General features: G+C 49.2%; 1 protein-coding gene across 4 annotated transcripts in view; it reads left to right on the forward strand.

Moving 5' to 3' along the window:
• Nucleotides 1-18,473, forward strand: part of ZCCHC8 (zinc finger CCHC-type containing 8) — a 331,099-nt gene that overhangs the window by 141,055 nt on the left and 171,571 nt on the right. For all 4 annotated transcript variants that reach the window (XM_086942951.1, XM_086942950.1, XM_086942949.1 and 1 more), the window contains exons 5-7: nt 649-726; nt 9,627-9,730; nt 10,410-10,478. In XM_086942951.1, the coding sequence (XP_086799077.1) occupies nt 649-726; nt 9,627-9,730; nt 10,410-10,478 (251 nt within the window). The remainder of the gene's footprint in view (nt 1-648; nt 727-9,626; nt 9,731-10,409; nt 10,479-18,473) is intronic.

Here is an 18,473-nt window from a genome sequence, read left to right on the forward strand (position 1 = left end):
AACACTCTCGGTCTCCGTTGTTATCCACAGGCCAGGTGGTGGGGCAGCACCTCCTTGGGGGAAGGCGGGATGGAAATCGGCACTGCACTCCACCGCGCCTACCTTGCTGGGCTTAAAAATCCGGCAGAGCTCCGATATGTGTGACTTAGTTGGTCGCCATCTTGGACACGGCCCCCTTGAATACACTTTTACATTAATTGCCCTGATCAACCTTTCAATTGAGAAGATTCAAGCAGACCAGTACAAACTTTTTCCTGCTGGGTTCTGAGTACCAAGTAGTAATGTTTTTTTACTCCTGCATGCCTCGGTTTCTAAAACAGAGTCTTATATTTTATGCATTGCGATCAGCTATGAATCTCAGTGTGTTTGTACCTTAGACATTGGCTATTTCAGTTGGTTAGTTAAGGTCAACAGATTAGTGTATACCTGCATTTGTGGCAGCTTGAGACTTCTTCATTGTCCAGCATCTGTCTCTCCCTCAAGTTGATTGGGAATTTCAATGAATTACCAGACTGCCTTTAGTGTGGAGGTTGCAAACTGAATTTCTTTGGATCACATCATGTCTTTCGGTAACAAATATGGGAAACCGATGTATGATTAAGTCAAACCAGAAGTTTGTGCCTCAATTTTTTGCAATTTTAATTTTAGCCCTCAAGTATTCTGCTGGAAGAGGATGATAACTCTAAAAGCATTTCCACTATGAAGAAAATAAAGGACGCCTTCCAGGTGAGTGCTCTTTGATTCTTTAAAAAAAAATGTATCTTGTGTTTTGATGCTTTTCATGGAAGCGTTTTTGTTCTGTTTGCGTGTAGTCTTGCTGTCTGAATTTTTATTCATTCTAGAAACCCAGTTAGGTTAAGCATACAATTCTTAAGCACGATACACCGTCTCAAGTAGTCTTTTTTTTTTTTTAATTTTTGTGTTTTGTTTTTGCATTTAGTTTCTCAAACATCTTTTCTTGCAGTAAGTGGGTGAACTGGTCTACTCCATTAGGCTTGTTTTGCTTATCATTCCAACATTTACTTCCCCGAATCTTATATTTTATTTACTTGCGTCATTTGACTCAATCGGGGTTCAGAAAGCGCTCCTACTCATCCACGATGGTCTCAATCTTATCCGCGAACCCCCACAGAGCCTTAAGTGCTGAGTTAATCCGAAGAGCCAGGTCTTTGAGGTCCTTCCTGGATTGCGCCAGCGAGGGTGGTTTTGCAGCGTGAATCTTTCTGGATTCACTATGCTGTGCATATTCCGCGGTCTTGTGGTTGGGTCCGGATTCGTAGTCTGTTCTCTCTTTTTTTTTTTTTTTTTTTTTTTGTGGCCCAGGTGGGCGTCGGCGTCACCCTTCCTTGGGTGTATTTCCGGTGACGTCGGCATGCTTCCTGCGGAAGCTCCCATCCCTGGGCGCCATCTTCAGATTCTTTTTTCCGCGGTCGGGTCTGGATCGTTCCCGTTGGGCTCCAGACATTTTTGGAGAAAGTACTGCAAAGCGAGAAGTTCGAGAAGAAATTAAAAGAAGAAGACCAAGGAAGACTTCGCAGACCATTGGCGAAGAGAGAAGGAGGAGAGAACGTCGAGAACTTCGACGATCATCGACGTCCACGCGGTCAGGGAAGCCTGAAACGCTCGAGGATGGACAACACGCCGTTCAAGTTCTGCCCGAATTGCAGACACAAGTACGCGCAGAAAGATCAGCACCCGGTGTGCAACCTTTGCCTACCGGTGGACCACAGAACCGAAGACTGCAACGCCTGCTCCGTCTTCGCCGCGAAGACCCTTCGTGTGAGGAAGAGCCAGAGGGTAGCACACGCCACCCTCGGAGGAAAAGCCCCGACGCCTTCGCTGTACGACCTGGGGATGTCCTCAGAGGAAGAGGACAACGCTGCCGCCGAACACGACAGCTACACGGTCGTAGAGACCAATTCTAAGAAGACGCCTGATAAGGTAGGAGACTCGACGTCTCACAAGAGCACGAGAGACCCTGAGTCTCGAAAGAACGAGGGCCAGACCCCGAAGGCGCCGACGCAGCGACATCTGCAGTCCGCGACCGCACACAGGCCCAGCGGATCCTCAGAGAAGGAGTCCCTGGCGCCGAGAGCTGTAGAACAGCAGAAGGCTCCGAAGATCGCCTCCGAAAGGGGCCGGGCTGTTGAGCAGCAGAAGGCGCCGAAGATCGTCTCCGAAAGGGACCGATCGGCGTCGAGGGAGAAAGACCCGAAAGCTTTGACGACGTCCAAGGACCCGAAACCAAGTTCGACGTCCAAACCTTCGACGCCGAGAGTCTCGCCGCCGAGCCAGGTGACGAAGAGAGGGGCCGAGCGTTCCGAGGCCGAGAACGCGGCCGAAAGGGAAAAGAAAAGACGGCGTTTGGAGGCCGAGATGGCGAGCATCTTGCAGCGGAAGAAGGATTTCGACGCAGAGATGAGTACCTTTACAATTCCACACAAGACCAAGCACGTGGTGCTAGATCTGGTCGAAGAGGAAGAAGAACTCGGCGACGGACATGGCCCGGCCGCCGAGATGGTCGACGACCAGGGAGATGAGGAGAATCCCTACGAGGATTACGGCTATGACGAGGAGGAGGGCAGTAGGTTGGACGCCGAGTCGGCCACCTCTGACCCCATCGAGGAGGATTACCTGGATATCGACACCGAGAGCCCGGAGGAGGCGGTCGACACATACCCCTCGAGGCCCTCGCCGCCTGACGACATCGGGGCATACAATTCGGCGATACAATCTGCCGCAGCGGCATTTAGGTTAAAGCTCGACGAGGAGAAGCAGAAAGCAGACTTCCTGCTCGAGACTTTGCTCCCAACACAGACAAGGAGCCAGTTCCTCCCAATGCTCGAGAGCGTCTTGGCTCAAGGACAAGAAGCATTCAAGGAGCCCGCAACATGCAAGGCGGTAACCCCTAGAACAGAGAAAAAATACAAACACTCCACGAAGGACCCGGCCTACATTCGAGGCGAGGTCTCCGCAGACTCCATTATCACGGCCACGGCTAGGAAGAGGGCCAACGTATCCACTACCTCGGGGCCCACCACCGGATAAGGAGAGCAAGAGGATGGATCTGGTGGGCAGAAGGATCGAACGGAATGCTGCGACCCACTGGCGCATGGCTAACTCCAACGCTCTTCTAAACAGGCACATGTACCAGATCATGGACGGCCTGGGGCACTTGGTGAAGGACCTACCCCAGGAGGCCAGGCAGAAGGCCGAGATGTTGGTCGAAGAGGGGAAAAATGCGGCAAATTCTTGCCTTAAGACGGCCCTGGACGGGGCAGACACCGCCAGCAGGCTGATGATGATGGGTGTCACGGAAAGGAGACACGCCTGGCTCAGGATTTCAGGGTTCAAACCCGAGGTGCAACACAGTATCCTCAACACACCGTTCAACGGCGACACGCTCTTCGGGGCAACTGTGGACGAGAAACTCAGCCAGCTCAAGAAAGATAATGAGACGGCAAGGTCTATGGGGGCGTTGCAGTTCAGAGGCAACAGAAGAGGCACCCCGTCACGGAGGCCCGGCGGGAGAGGTGGAAACCAACCAGGTACATCACACAAGGTTTTCCAGCAAACGCACCAGGCAGACTCACAGGGACAGCAAGGTCAGCAGAAACAGTCCTGGCAGTACCAACCAAGAGGTCAGTCCTTTCGAGGAAGAAACGGACGTGGCCAGAATAGGAGAGGGGGGCAGCAGCCCTCCTCGAAGTGACTCCACAGAACTCTGGGTGCCCAGCCACAGAAAGGACCCGGGGGGGCACCACGTACCAAGGGGTCGGGACAATCAAAACACCTACGACCACATGACACCAGTGGGAGGAAGATTGCAATTTTACCTCCAGGAATGGAGAGAAATCACATCAGACAAATGGATCCTAAACATCATCCAATTCGGGTATTGCCTGGAATTGGAGAAAAGGCCAACAAGCAGGAAACCAAGGGGAAGACCGCCAGCAGGAGACCAGCTGGCGAGGCTTCAGGAAGAAGTAAAGGAACTTCTGCAAAAGCAGGCCATAGAGCAAGTCCCATTCAAGGAAAGGAACAAGGGAGTCTACTCGACGTACTTCCTGGTACCAAAGGTAGACGACAAGATGAGGCCCATCCTAGACCTGAGGTTCCTCAACAAATTCATAAGAACACAGAAATTCAAAATGACCTCCCTGCAGGAGGTGCTACCGCAACTGCAGGTCGGAGATTTCATGGTCACGATAGACCTCAAGGACGCCTACTTGCACATACCGATGAACAAAAAGCACAAACATATGCTCAGGTTCACAATCGGGGGAGGCCACTACCAGTTCACAACGCTGGCCTTCGGACTCAAATCAGCACCAAGGGTATTCACGAAGTGCCTCGCAGCAGTTGCTGCACACCTACGAAGACAGGGGATACACGTATACCCTTATCTAGACGACTGGTTGGTGAAGGCGAGTTCGTACCAAAGGTGCAAACACCACGCACAGACAGTGACGAGCACGCTCATAAACCTGGGGTTCTCCGTCCATTGGGAAAAATCGTCAATGGAACCGGAGCAAGTGAAGACCTTCCTGGGGGCAGTGATCAACACCGTGCAGGCCAAGGTGTTCCCCAGCGAGAAGAGAGCAAGGGCGCTGGTCAAGGAAACTCGCCTCTACCGGAAGGGGCAAGCTCGGACAGCGAGGACGGCGAGCAAGATCATGGGGATGATGGCATCATGCATCCACCTGGTGCCGAATGTGCGGCTACACATGAGACCCATGCAGGAATGGCTCCAGGAACAGTGGTCACAGGCGTCAGGCAGTTGGGAGGATCTTGTGGTGGTGACGCACGCAGTGCAAAGGGAGATGACATGGTGGACCATGGAGAACCTAACAAGGGGAAAGCCTCTAACACCCCCAACTCCGACAGTGACCATCACCACAGACGCATCCCTGAAGGGATGGGGCGCTCACATGGAGGAGCTCAAAGTGAGAGGACTGTGGACGCCAGCAGATGCGACAAAGCATATCAATTACCTAGAATTGAAGACAATCTTCCTTGCACTGAAAGCCTTCCAGACAAGACTGTACAAGCAAAGGGTGTTACTGCAGACAGACAACACCACGGCGATGTTCTACATCAACAAGCAGGGTGGAACACAGTCAACAACGCTTTCAACACTGGCACAGGAGATATGGAGATGGGCCATCCCTCTACAGATAGACCTGCTAGCCATACACCTACCAGGGAAGGAGAACATTCAGGCAGACTGGCTGAGCAGACAGACATCGGCATCCCACGAGTGGGAGCTCAATGCTCAGGAAACGAGGTGGGTATTCAACAGGTGGGGAACGCCATCAGTGGACCTGTTTGCAACACGCCAGAATGCGAAATGCCAGTACTTCGCATCCAGACTACCCGAAAAGGGGTCCCTTGGGAATGCCCTATGGATAGATTGGTCCGGGACATTTGCCTACGCTTTTCCCCCGATACCACTGATACACCGAGTACTGAGCAAGTGCAGAGCGAGCAAGATGACCCTGATACTGGTCGCGCCACAGTGGGCGAGGCAGACATGGTACTCGCAGATCATGGAGATGTCACAGAGTGCACCCCACAGATTCGGCAGAATAAAGGACCTGCTCTCCATGCAGAACGGAGAGGTGCTGCACCCAGAGCCAGAGACCATGAGCCTAGTAGCATGGCTCCTGAGGACATAGAGTTTGCACATTTGAGACTGCCAGAGAGCACCCTCAGGGTCCTTCGGGAGGCACGGAGGCCGAGCACACGGCGGTGCTATGTCGCAAAATGGAAAAGATACACGATGTGGTGCAAACGTGAACAACTTCACAAGAAAATGAAGAAAGACTCCACAGTGCTGCGATACCTGACACACTTGCTGGACAAAAAACTCAGTTCATCCTCCTTGAGGGTTCACTTAGCGGCTATAGTAGCCTACACAAGGGGTGAGATGGGCAGGAGCTTCTTCACATCCCAGGTTGTCAAGAGGTTCCTGGAAGGAGCGAAGAGGATCGCACCGCCCAAGCGGGTGCCACCACCAGCATGGAACTTGAACGTAGTTCTCACGGAACTCATGAAGGAGCCCTTTGAACCACTGCACAGGGCCTCCTTAAAGATGCTAACCATGAAAACAGCCTTCCTAGTTGCTATAACGTCATTACGCAGAGTAAGCGAACTACAAGCGCTGACGCTACAGGAACCCTACATACAAATACATAGTGATAGGGTTGTGATGAGGACGGACCCACACTTCATGCCGAAGGTGGTCTCCAGGTTCCACATGAACCAGTCCATACAGATACCGAGTTTTTTCCAAAAACCAACCAATAGCGCTGAGCGAGCTCTGCACACCTTAGACGCCAGAAGGGCGGTCATGCATTACATTGAAAGGACAAAGGAGCACAGAAAAACGAAGCAGTTCTTTGTGTCATTCGCCAACAGTTACATGGGCAAAGCAGTAACGAAGAACACTATTGCACGATGGATAGCACAGACGATTCAGCTCTGCCACAACAGGGCAGGACAGGAACTAGACGAGGGAGTGCGTGCACACTCCACTAGGAAGAAGGGGGCCACAATAGCCTTCCTGGCTAACACGCCCATACAAGACATATGCCTGGCGGCAACATGGGCTTCAGTGCACACGTTCACAAAACACTACTGCGTGGATGTGCAGATGAACAAGGAAGCGCAAGTCGGACAAAAGGTGCTCCAGCACATATTCAGACACCAGAACTCATCTTCCACCCAGCCGCCACGGAAATGAGAAACCGCTACAAAATCTATGCACCGCATAGTGAATCCAGAAAGATTCACGCTGCAAAACAATAGTTTCTTACCTGTCGGTGTAGTTTTGCAGCTTGATGATCTTTCTGGATTCACTAGCGAACCCACCCACCTCCGCCAGAAAGATGAGGCTGGCGAGAAAAGGGGTGGTCAAAAAAAAAAAAAAGAAGATGAAGAGATAAAATGGATTTTACATACAAGGCGGTTAAGGAAAAATCACCTACATAGAACATTGCCATCACTTCGGAAACGAAGGAAACACGAAAAAAAGAATCCGAAGATGGCGCCCAGGGATGGGAGCTTCCGCAGGAAGCATGCCGACGTCACCGGAAATACACCCAAGGAAGGGTGACGCCGACGCCCACCTGGGCCACAAAAAAAAAAAAAAAAGAGAACAGACTACGAATCCGGACCCAACCACAAGACCGCGGAATATGCACAGCATAGTGAATCCAGAAAGATCATCAAGCTGCAAAACTACACCGACAGGTAAGAAACTATTCGTTTCCTGAGGTAGGTGGGCAGGGTGTTCCATGTCTTGTAGTCGAGGTAGGAGAATGACATTCCTCCGATTCTAGTCATGCGGATCCGTGGGACAGTAGCCAGGTAAAGCTGGGCCGAGCCGAGTTGTCTGTTGGGTGCGTGGAATGTGAGGTGGTGGTTCAGGTTTGTGGGTCTGGCATTGTGAAGGGCCTTGTCTGCGTGGGTGAGGAGTTTGAAGGTTATTTTATGTAGACTAGGAGTCAGTGGAGGTCGTGGAGGTGTTGAGTGATGTGACTGTGACTGGGGATGTTAAGGATTAGTCTTGTTGCGATGTTGGGGATATTCTGGAGTCTGCCGAGGAGTTTCTGGGTGACGCCGGCATAGAGTGCATTGGCCTAATCTAGTCTGCTGCTGATGAGGTAATGGGTGACTGTCTTCCTGGATTCAGTGGGGATCTTTTGGAAGATCTTTCGAAGCAGACTGAGTGTGTTATAGAAGGCCGAAGAGACTGTTTATCTGGCAGTCCATGGTGAGCGAGGAGTAGAGTACAATGCCAAGGTTTCGTGTATGGTTCGTGGGAGCAGGGCACTTCCTAGAGCAGAGCGTCACCAGGAGTTGTTCTAAGCGGAGTGGAAGGTTCCCAAGATTAAGATTTCTATTTTGTCCGAGTGGAGCTTCAGGCAACTGTCCTTCATCCTGGTGTTGACTGATTTCTTTCCTTCATGGAAGTTGTTCCTGGCGACAGTGGGTTCTTTGGTGAGGGAAGAGGATCAGCTGGGTGTAGTTTGCGTATGAGACTTTGTTGTGCCCGTGGTAGGCTTTGAAGAGGGTGGGGCTGAGAAAGGGGCCCTGGGATACTCCACAGCTGATCCGTCTGTTTTGAGAGGTATGGTGGAAGTCTAACCTGTTGTGTTCTGCCGGTGAGAAAGGAGCGGATCCAGTTGAGGGCCTAGTTTTGGATACCCGCGTCGTGGAGTCTTGTGGCTAGGGTGCGGTGGGAAAAGGGCGCCGAGATGTCCAGTAGGACGAGGGCTGTGGTTTTGCCCTGGTCGAGGAGGGAGTGTAAGTTGGTGGCGGCGAGGAGGGCGGTCTCAGTGCTATGACTGCTTCGGAATCTGTATTGAGAGATGTCCAGGCCATGGTTGGTTTCGATAAAGTTAGCAAGTTGGGCGTTGATGGCTTTTTTGATGACTTTGGCTGGGAAGGGGAGCAGGGAGATGGGCCTGAAGTTCTTGCGGTCTGTCTGGTCTGCAGAAGGTTTCTCAGGAGGGGGTTGATCTTGGCATGTCTCCAGTTGTCAGGGAAGGTGGTGGTCTTAAGGGAGCAGTTGATGGTTCAGCATACCTCAGGTGCGGTGGCGGCTGTGTGCTGTATGGGCAGCGTTCTGAAGGTTCTCCGGACTAGATGCTTTTTATGGTCTTTATGGTGTTTGTGGTGAGTAGGGACAGCTGTGCAGAGTCTAAGGGGGGGGTCACCGTCGGTTGTGGTAGTTGCTGGCACCCTGGGGTGGTCCTGGGTGTCAAAGTTGTCATAGATGGTCTTGATCTTGCGGTAGAAGGTGCAGAGTCTGTTAGAGGTCTTGGGAGGGTGGGACGTCTGTGACCCTGTGGTTGGGGTTTGGCTCTTTCTGGGTAAACATCCCCTCGCCTTCCTGAAAGCAAGGCTGTAAATTAAGTGGAGGCCAATGGAGCTTTTCATTGTTAAAAGTAAATCAAGACCAGTTACTATTGAAAGAAGACTTATAACAAGAGAAGTGAAGTTTTGTAAATAGATGGTTTCCTTTGTCCCGTAGATACTGAGGAATTAATACTCCAACTGAGCGACTGCCTTGTGATAAGTTTTACATGCTGTGGATGATGGTCTTCACAGCAAATGACATAAAGGGGTCCAAGACACACTTGTAATACTCTTGTTAATCTCAGTTTAAAGCTAGTGATTGTAACTTTGATTCAAAATACTAAATACTGGACCTCAAAAAAACTAGAGATTTTATTTTCAGATTAGGACACTCCCTTACCACTGAAAGAATCTCCAACATACTGAAACTAGAACTATTCATGTTACTGTGTCTGAGCAAGTCTGCCTTTTCTGAAGACCTAAGGAAATCCTGCTGTACCTTGGTGTGCCAGTTAAGTTTGCGCCTCAGGTGCCCTGATACCTACTTGCTCTTTCAGAACCATTGCCCCTTGCGTCCCTTAGACAATGAAGTAGATGGAGACCAGTGTATGTTACGAATGTTGTGTATCTTGCCCTCAGCTTTTAGGAGACATTTGGTTTTCTAGTCCAGGACAAGCCCTAATCTCATACAAGAAATGCTAATCAGTTCACATTGAACAATTGAATGCAATTTTTAATTGCCCGTTTTGCTTTGTCTGCAGGTGGTAGGAAGCGTGCTGTACTTTACCAATTTCTGTCTTGATAAGCTAGGACAGCCTTTACTAAATGAAAACCCCCAACTCACAGAAGGCTGGGAAGTACCAAAGTATCCTTTTCTGCTATTGCCATGACATGAGCTGACTTACTGTGCTTCAATCACTCTGTGATTGGCATTTTAGTTGATTTTAGTTAACACATTTCATTTATTCATTTTAATACTGTCGCTCTTACTCCTCAATACGTTTATTGAATGTGTAAATGTCAATAATTTAACAGAGTAGTTATGTATCATTTCTGCATACTGCCACACATCCTGATTATAGCTTCATTCTTAACATTTGTTTTAATTGTGGTTCGAATGATGGATGACATTTTAGCCCAGTAATGACGTGTGAGATTGTTTTAGTCGACATTTTTACATTTTTACATTTGTCGTGACAGACACTCTTTCCTTGTTGGAGTGACTTGGTACTTTATTCGTAATTGAGGAATATTTAGATAACCTTCAGCCTGCCAAACCTGCCGAAAGTTAACAGGGGGAAACATACGGTATTAACCAGAACATGTGTATTTTGGGTGTCTTAAACTGAAATTGGCATGGTTTTCCCCATGAAATCGTAATTGGTGTTATTTATTGCACCTGATAAGTAATGTACCCTGTGGTTTCATTATTAGTCAAGGATGATAAATGACGCCTTCACTCGTAATTGGGCCTAGGTCTGTATAGTACTGGACCACTTTGTCTCATCTTGTTTTTGATAGTGGACCTTAACAGTTTTTACTAGGTACCATCAAACTTTTACACAGATTGTCTCTCTTGAGGGACAAGACTTACCACAAGCAAAGGCAAAAAGGTTGGTTGTCTTAATGTATTTTCTTCATTTTGTTCAGCAGGTTTAGAACAATGTGGTTATTTCCCAAAAAAGATTGGGCAGAAATTCCCCCCACCTCCTGTGGACCGTTTAATATCTTGGAATATCAATTTTACGAATGCTTCATTAACCGAAAGGTGGTTAATGCACCCTTCTTGTGCTTGCGTTATAATTTTTCTCTTAAGCATTTTTAATGTTTTTAATTGCATAGCACATCAGTTATGGTTTAAGGTGCCTGTTACTGCTGGTTTGGGATTCCATTCCAATACAGCGCTTCTTCAATAATTCTAATCCCTAAACCAACCTTTTTGTATGTATTCTTTCCTTCTTTATATCCAAGGACAACAGTCTTATCCCTGAATGATTCACTCAGTAATTACTACTTAAGCCCAAAAGAAGGAATCATTTACATCTTTAGTTGCAGAATTGATATTGCTTCTGGTAACTCATTCTGGTTAATTTTTTCATTTTTTTGGTCCTACTGCTTTCTTAGTGTGCATACTCACACACACTTCCTAAATGTTCTACTAATTCTGAGGGGGTATACTATTCCGAACTATGTTTAAATTTAATTTATTAATCACTTGTATTACTTTTTCGGTTCTCGCAAGAGTATCCTTTTTATGACACATTTTTTAGTCTCCTTTATTTTCAATATGGATGTTTCATTGGGAATATCATGTCCGAGGCATATGAGCGAGCTGCAGATTGTACACTTTTGCATCTGATCGCCATCTGTTGTTGGGCTCCAATGTTTGCATGTTGTTTTTGTCTTCGAAGAAGTCTTGTAGTCACAAGGTTGGGGACTCCTCCTTTGGTTGACAGTGCGCATGGGCTTCGGCTCCATTGTTGGATTGTTTTTTTAGGCCATCTGGTTCGGATGTGACTTGCTGCGCTCCCCGTCATTGTCGAAGTTCCTTTTGATGTGCAATAACAGCTAACCAACGGTATTGTCTCGATCGTGTACCTTTCGACGTGCACCCTCGACGGCGTTCTCGAAAAACTTTGACATCTGTGAACTTCGACGCAGGCCGTTGGGCCTACCCGCACTGGTAAAGACTGACGTCGATGGAACGGACTCCTTTTAAGAAGTGTCCCCGATGTGGTGCTAAATTCCCACACTCCGACCTCCATCCTGTTTGTAAACTGTGCCTCTCTCCAGAACATCGAGAGGACGACTGTGAGGTTTGTCTATCCTTAAAGTCCAAGAAAACCGTCTGGGATCGTCTAGCTCGATGCCACGAGAAGTCCAGAGGCACAGGTTCCATTCCAGACCTCTTCCATCCAGGTCCCCGTAGCCTTCCGGAACCAGAACAGGAAGAACTGGTCCCGGACTCTGAAGCATACGTCTCCGACGCCGAAGATGACCTCACCCAGCTCAAAGGGACGTGAGTACCGAGACCCCTGCTTTATCCAACCCCATAACAAAGGCTCCGGTGACACCTTCTCCTTCGGGCTCAGGTCCACACCATACAAAAACTTTGCACGCCCCTCCTCCGGACCCGGCTCGTGCCAATCAACCGGTCCTGAAAAGCCATCTTCGTCACCGAAAGCTAAGTTGCCCGAGATGCTGCGCCCTTCTCCGTCAGCACTGAAACTGGTATAAGAACCCTTGCCACTGAAGCAGCTGCACATATCCTCGGGAGGAAGCACCTGGACAAGAACTCTGCACCGAAGCACACAGAAAAGACTTTGTCAAAGAAAATTTCAGAGCCGAAAACATTGGTACAAGCCTCTCATAACTAAGCCTCCTTAACAAACACCTCCGGAGCCGAAAGAACCCGCACCGAAGATCTCGGAGCCAGGGAAAGCTTCTATAACGAACGTGTCACTAAACAGCCAAAACCAGTTTCCAAGGAGAAATCTTCCACACCAAAGAAAACTATCCAGCAATCCACCATCTTAATCCATCCAAAGACTCGTCATATAGTAACGAAGCTACCTACAAAGAGAAAACCAGAACATTTGCCACAGGCACCAGTTCCTCTAAAGAAATTACACATGGCTACTAATACTTCACAACCACCTTCACCCCACCATCAATTAACCTAAGTTTACTCATTTTTCCACCACATTTTCCACAACCAGAGGATAGTGATGATGCACATGGGGATGGGCAAGAAGATGAAGATATGGTACCATTTGACACTTAGGATCTTGATGATCCACCACAGGAACTAGACCCATGGCATGACTATAATACGGATCCTGATCTAAATAATGATCCGGATTTCTACCCCTCAAAACGACAATGTGGGTTTTGCCCAACTAATTAATTGGACCGCTCATACCATGGAGTCAAACTAGACTCCGACCCTGTAGAAGAGGATTTTCTTCTAGAAACCTTTGAACAACCACATACATCTGCTCATGTCTTGCCAATGCTTAAAGGTCTATTTAGACACGTCCCTGAGGAGTTCAAAGACCCAGTTTGAGCTAGGGTTCTTAACCCCAGAATAGATAAGAAATACAAGGCAGCTCCCACTGACCCCATATACATCAAGGGTTCCCTGGTTGTAGCCAATGCACGCAAAAGAGCAAACTCTCTGTCAGGTGACACACCACCTCCTGACAATGAATCTATATTATTAGACTCATCAGGCAAACGTATGGCGTCTCAAGATGCAAACTCCTGGAAATAGTGAACACACAAGCACTTCTGGCAAGGTATGACGTGGCTCATTGGGATGAGCTGGAAAAGCTCATTCAACATCTACCTCAGCAATAGAAGGATAAAGCCAATGACCTTCTACAGGAAGGCAAAGTAATCACTAATACAACCATCAACTGCGCGCTCAACGCAGCACACACCGCGTCCCGCGCAGTAAATACCAGTGTTTTGCTACGCAGACATGCCTGGCTCAGGGTATCTGGTTTTAAACGAGGTACAAAATACAATTTTTTTTTTTTTTTAGAACACATTTTATTTGGTTATTTTACAATATAGCGGGCTTAAGCCCTACAAGGACCTGTGTGAGCATAAGGATAATATTAGCATCGGTAACTATTTTTATGATCACGAACAATACCTGCCAAACATGCAGGTAAAACAATAATACAACCATAATGGAGACAGTTGTTAATCTCCATAATACAGCACATGATTCATCCGAGTAAAAAAATACATCCTAAAAGCGCAATAATACACCCATATGATGTAGTATAGGGTGATGCACATCAGGGATCAGAGGGTGGCACTCATGGATCCTCTTCGGGCGGGGCGCAAGTCAATTCCTCAATATGTCGCCCTCAATATGTCGCCCACCATGTCCAGATCTTACGATGTTTCTTGGGTGTGAGAAAGTCCCATCTTTCTTGCATGGTATGCCCTCACTTTGTGCTGAATTGCTGATGTACTTTGACTGAGTGTGCCCTGTGCTCCTGCCAATCTGGTGCCCAGGGCCTGTGTTCCTTACCTAAAACTGTATTTAAGGCTAAAACCCAATTGGCATCTCTGGCCACCTGTCAGCCCCTAGTAAATGGTACTCTAGGTACCCAGGGCATGGTGACCAGAGAAGACCCCTAAGGGCTGCAGCACTTATTGTGCCACCCTTACGGGCCCTGCACCCTGACACGCACACATCCTGGTGCAGAACTAAACAAAGACGACATGGCACACATCCCTGTGTATTTTGGAATTGACACTCTGCACTCCTGTTTTTAGAGAATCGAATTTAGTGCTATTATCTTTTTAGGTGCTGTCGTTTAATCTGACCGGCTCAGGTCAGTGACATAATATGAAACACAAACAGAAAACTGCCTGAAAACGACGCACTTTTCACATGCCCCCGTGGGGTGTGTGAAAAGTGCGTCGTTTTCAGGCAGTTTTCTGTTTGTGTTACACATCCCTGTGTGCCATGCCCACAAACCCACTGCCCTGGCATACATCAGTCTGACCTCTAGCTGGATGCCCTATGCCAGTGGTGTGGGCACAGGTGCAGGAGCCCTGTGCCCCTGCAGTACCCAGGACCATTCCTGGACACTGTGTGCAGTGCTGCCATTAAGAGTATATGGTGCTGGGGGGTTGTCATTACGAACTCCATAGCACCATAATGGCTATACTGAAGACTGACAAATTTGATATGAAACTTCTCAGCACATTAAACCCACACTGACGCCAGTGTGGGATTTAATGTAAAATGCACTACAGAAGGCATCTTAGAGATGCCTCCTGAAACCTAACCTACAATCCACGTCTTGTCTGAGAGGCTGCCACACAGCAGAAATGTTGCTGGATCCCTGGGTGGAGAGCCCCCCGCTCTCCTGGGCCTGCAACAATGCACATCCTGGGCGATGTGCTAGGCCTCCTCCTCCAGGATGGGCAGGGGGAAGCTTCCAAGGCATGCAGCCTTTGTGAGCTTCTCCATGCCACTTGCTGTACTCAGCAACTGGCCCCCACCAGTTCTGACTCCCACTATCGGGGGAAACCTTACCTCAGGAAAGAGGAGTGTGCCAGCCTGTACCAACTCCACCCCTCCGGTGGGAGAGGCGAGGTGAAGCACCACTCCGGGCTCCGGCCATCTTGAGGATGGGGACTGTAGGAAGGTGGATACCGGACTATGGTTACCCCAGAATTTTTGCCTAGTATTTAGCTGGTTTTCGACTTAGCCCGGAGCCCTGATTAGCAGGATCCAGGGCCAACTATCTGTTCACACTGTAAAACGGACTCCATGTACTTTAGGTACATCTCCAATTGGATATTGGGTCACCTTATGAGCCCCTGTACAGTGTACTGTAGGTACCCAGGGCATAGGTGCATCCAAGGCCTACCAGGGGCTGCAGCATGTATTATGCCACCCCTGGCTGGCCATCCAAACTGACACAACTGGCTGATCACTCAGCTGGGGCAAGGTCGTGTAATCACCCCTTGCTTAGGTATTGTATCCCTATACCTACCTATATATAGACACATAGTAACCTATAAGTCACTCCTATAGCAGGCCCTAACAATCCTGGAGGCAGAGTGCTTGGTTATGTGTGAGATGGTGCTCTAGCATGAGCTGAGAATGTCTGCAGCTTTTGGAACCATGTCCTTAAAGCTGTTCTATGATATTGCCATACCATATACTCTTAAGTGCATTTTAATCCTCGCGGTTAATGCTAACTTTGGTTCTCTTTATCCAAACATGTCTTGTAAGGTGTCATACGCTTTGGAATACTACCCCCTCGCCAATTCTTGCGACGGGGGTAGCATTTCACCCTTCTAGATGGAGAAGACATGTTAAGTCCAACGATTCCGGTTAAGGTTAACCAGAGCCCCAGCGTCACAAAATGGACATTGCTGCCACCAACACAAGTCTGACCTCCTGCTCATGGGAGTTCTTCCAGTTACGGAGGTTTGGACAATAGGTTTTCTGCTTGGGGAGGTGCGAGCACCACCCCAGACAGGAGGATGTGCATTGGGACAGGGAGGGCTGAATAGATTGAGACACTGCCTGAAGCACACTAGGTGCTTCATGCATACCCCAGTTCAAACCGGTTGCTGGGGCACTCCAGCTCTGGCGCGAAACTGAGCAAAGGATAGGGGGTGTAACGACCCCCCCCCCCTTCCTGGTCACACCCATAGGAGGGACCTAGAAACTAATCTAGCCACTTTTAGTTGTATAAAAGTAGGAGCTGTGTCCTTAGACATTAGATTAATCCTGAATCGGAACTTGACACGAAACTCTGGACCTTAGACGTTCTGCTGAAGACTGAAGAATCTCCCTTGTGGCCAAGGAGTGACCACCCTTGGCAACCAGGCACCATCCAGCAAATCCACGGCTTGCTTTGTCCCCGTTCCTTCCGGAACCTGAGCACAGAGCCTGACAAGACCCAGATTGCCAGACCTCTGACCCTTTCTTCACGACTGCAGCATAGCTGAGCTCAGTGGAAGCGACGAGACACGTGGGACCAGACATCTTGGAAAGCCTGCAACTTGCTAACAGTGCAGCTCCTGAGGCATCCTCGAAGCTGTGCACTGGTGATTGAGAAACCCCGAAACCGAGCTCCACCTGCACCGAAGACCAGCCCTCCACACTCCACGAGTTCTGCGTGGGGCCCTTCTGCTTGTGTTCTGCTAGACGCATTGTCCGGTTGCTGTCCCGTTGGCTAGTAGCCCTGTGACAACCTTTTTTGAAATCCATCGCTGGTCTGGTTGCTCCAGACTGTCCCTTGCTTCCCTGCAAAGGTGAAGTACCTCAGACCTTGCTGGTCTGCACCAGAAGCCTTTTGTGTATCCTGCGTGGGTTGCCTTTGCTTAGGCTTGTTGGCTCCAATCTGGCAGTTGACCCCTCCATCTGCGAGAACCTTCGTGGGACAGCTACTCTCCAGCACCTGGTCGTCGTCGTCCGCCTCCTGGTCCGTGTGGCTGCAAAGACAAGCTTGAAGACGGCACCTGATTGTTCCTCGACATCGTCTGGTTCCTTCCTGGATCCACCCAATCACTGGCTAGTGACCTAGACTCTGTCCCCTCTGCTTTCAGGTCCTCTTCATCTTCGATCCACCATTGGATCCACCCGGACGTCTTCCTCCTGGTCGCCTGCAGCATCTTCTTCCAAGGCTCCATAGGAATCAACGACGAAACCCGACACATCTTCACACCTATGCACCCGCCGTCCGTGGGTGAGGTAACACGAGTACTTTGGTGCTCCCAGGGGTATTGACTATCCAAGAATCTAGGTTTTTAGTTGTATCCTCCTAGCTAGACCGGAAGTGTCCTAAATCCTTTTAAATCTAACTTTGAGATTCCTACTGACTTTGTATTGACTCTCGCGTGAGTGTACAGACACTGCACGTGCCGTCTGTGGGCCTCCTACATCTAAACTAAGGTTCAGATAGTGTAGCCCCAGCGATGCCCTAGGCCTTTCCTTTTCTCGTGACGTGGTACTTACACCACTTACTTAGTATATTGTTTTAAGCGCCCCTAGGGCCTAACTGTAAATTGTGCTATTTAAAGTATTTCTGAGAGCAACTCGTTATGTGCTTTGGCCTCTGACCTCAGAGTTCAAATGAGTGTTAATAAATAAATACATATATATTTTATATATATCCTGTGTGGTGTCCTTTCATTTGGTATTTAAGGGGTTACATATGGTAAAACAGCTGGCTTTACACGCCCTCAAGAGTCTTTTAGCCTAAGACTGTTCTGTCCACGCTACCTCTAGGATAGCTGGTCTATAAGGTTGACATTACAACCATCACAACAAGGGTTGTTTGGACTGGTGCAAGGTGATCACTAGAATAGTGAACACCATATACCAGGCCAACTTCTTACAGGGACCCCTGCCCAATCAGAGATAGGCTCCCGCCCCCCTCCCACAGAAGAGGAGCAGGATAGGGGGTGTACTCACCCCAGGACCGGGACCTATTGGTCCCTGCACTTCCCCTACCTGTAATGCCTCTAAATTTAGTATTTAGGGGCACCCTGACCCTTCCTTCCTCAGATCCCGATTTCGAAACAAGAAAGAAGACCCAGAAGACTACGTGCCGTGCAGCTGCTAACAAGAGGACAACACCAACTGACTTGGCCCCAGCCCTACTGGCCTGTTGATCCTTGAACCTGCTCCTGCTAAATCTCTGCATCTCCTGCGGACAGCAACCTCGAGAACCCCGGAGGACCTGCCTGCCTTGACCCTCTTAGAGACTGGGACTCCCATGAGCAGTGGTTCTGCTCAAACAGCATTACCCCTGGTGCCAGCCAGGACTCGCAAATCCAGCACATTCTGCACCCGCCGAGCACGGCCTGTGCCTGAGTGGACAAAGACCCTGAGGACATCCCCCGGCGATTCTGACCTGGAATCCAGTGCCCAAGGACCCTCCTCGATGACACAGACAACACCTGCAGCCTCAGAACCAGGGACCCCCCAACCGACCAGCAGAGGGTAAGATTTCCCGACGCCAAAAGACACCTCTGCACCCGGCGCCCCTTGACCCCAACTCCCGGGTGCCTACCTATACTCCAAGATCTCAATTTACCCCTCGAAATGTTGGATCTAG

The sequence above is a fragment of the Lissotriton vulgaris genome, chromosome 11 (genome assembly GCF_964263255.1).
Source record: "Lissotriton vulgaris chromosome 11, aLisVul1.2, whole genome shotgun sequence".
Taxonomy (NCBI): domain Eukaryota; kingdom Metazoa; phylum Chordata; class Amphibia; order Caudata; family Salamandridae; genus Lissotriton; species Lissotriton vulgaris.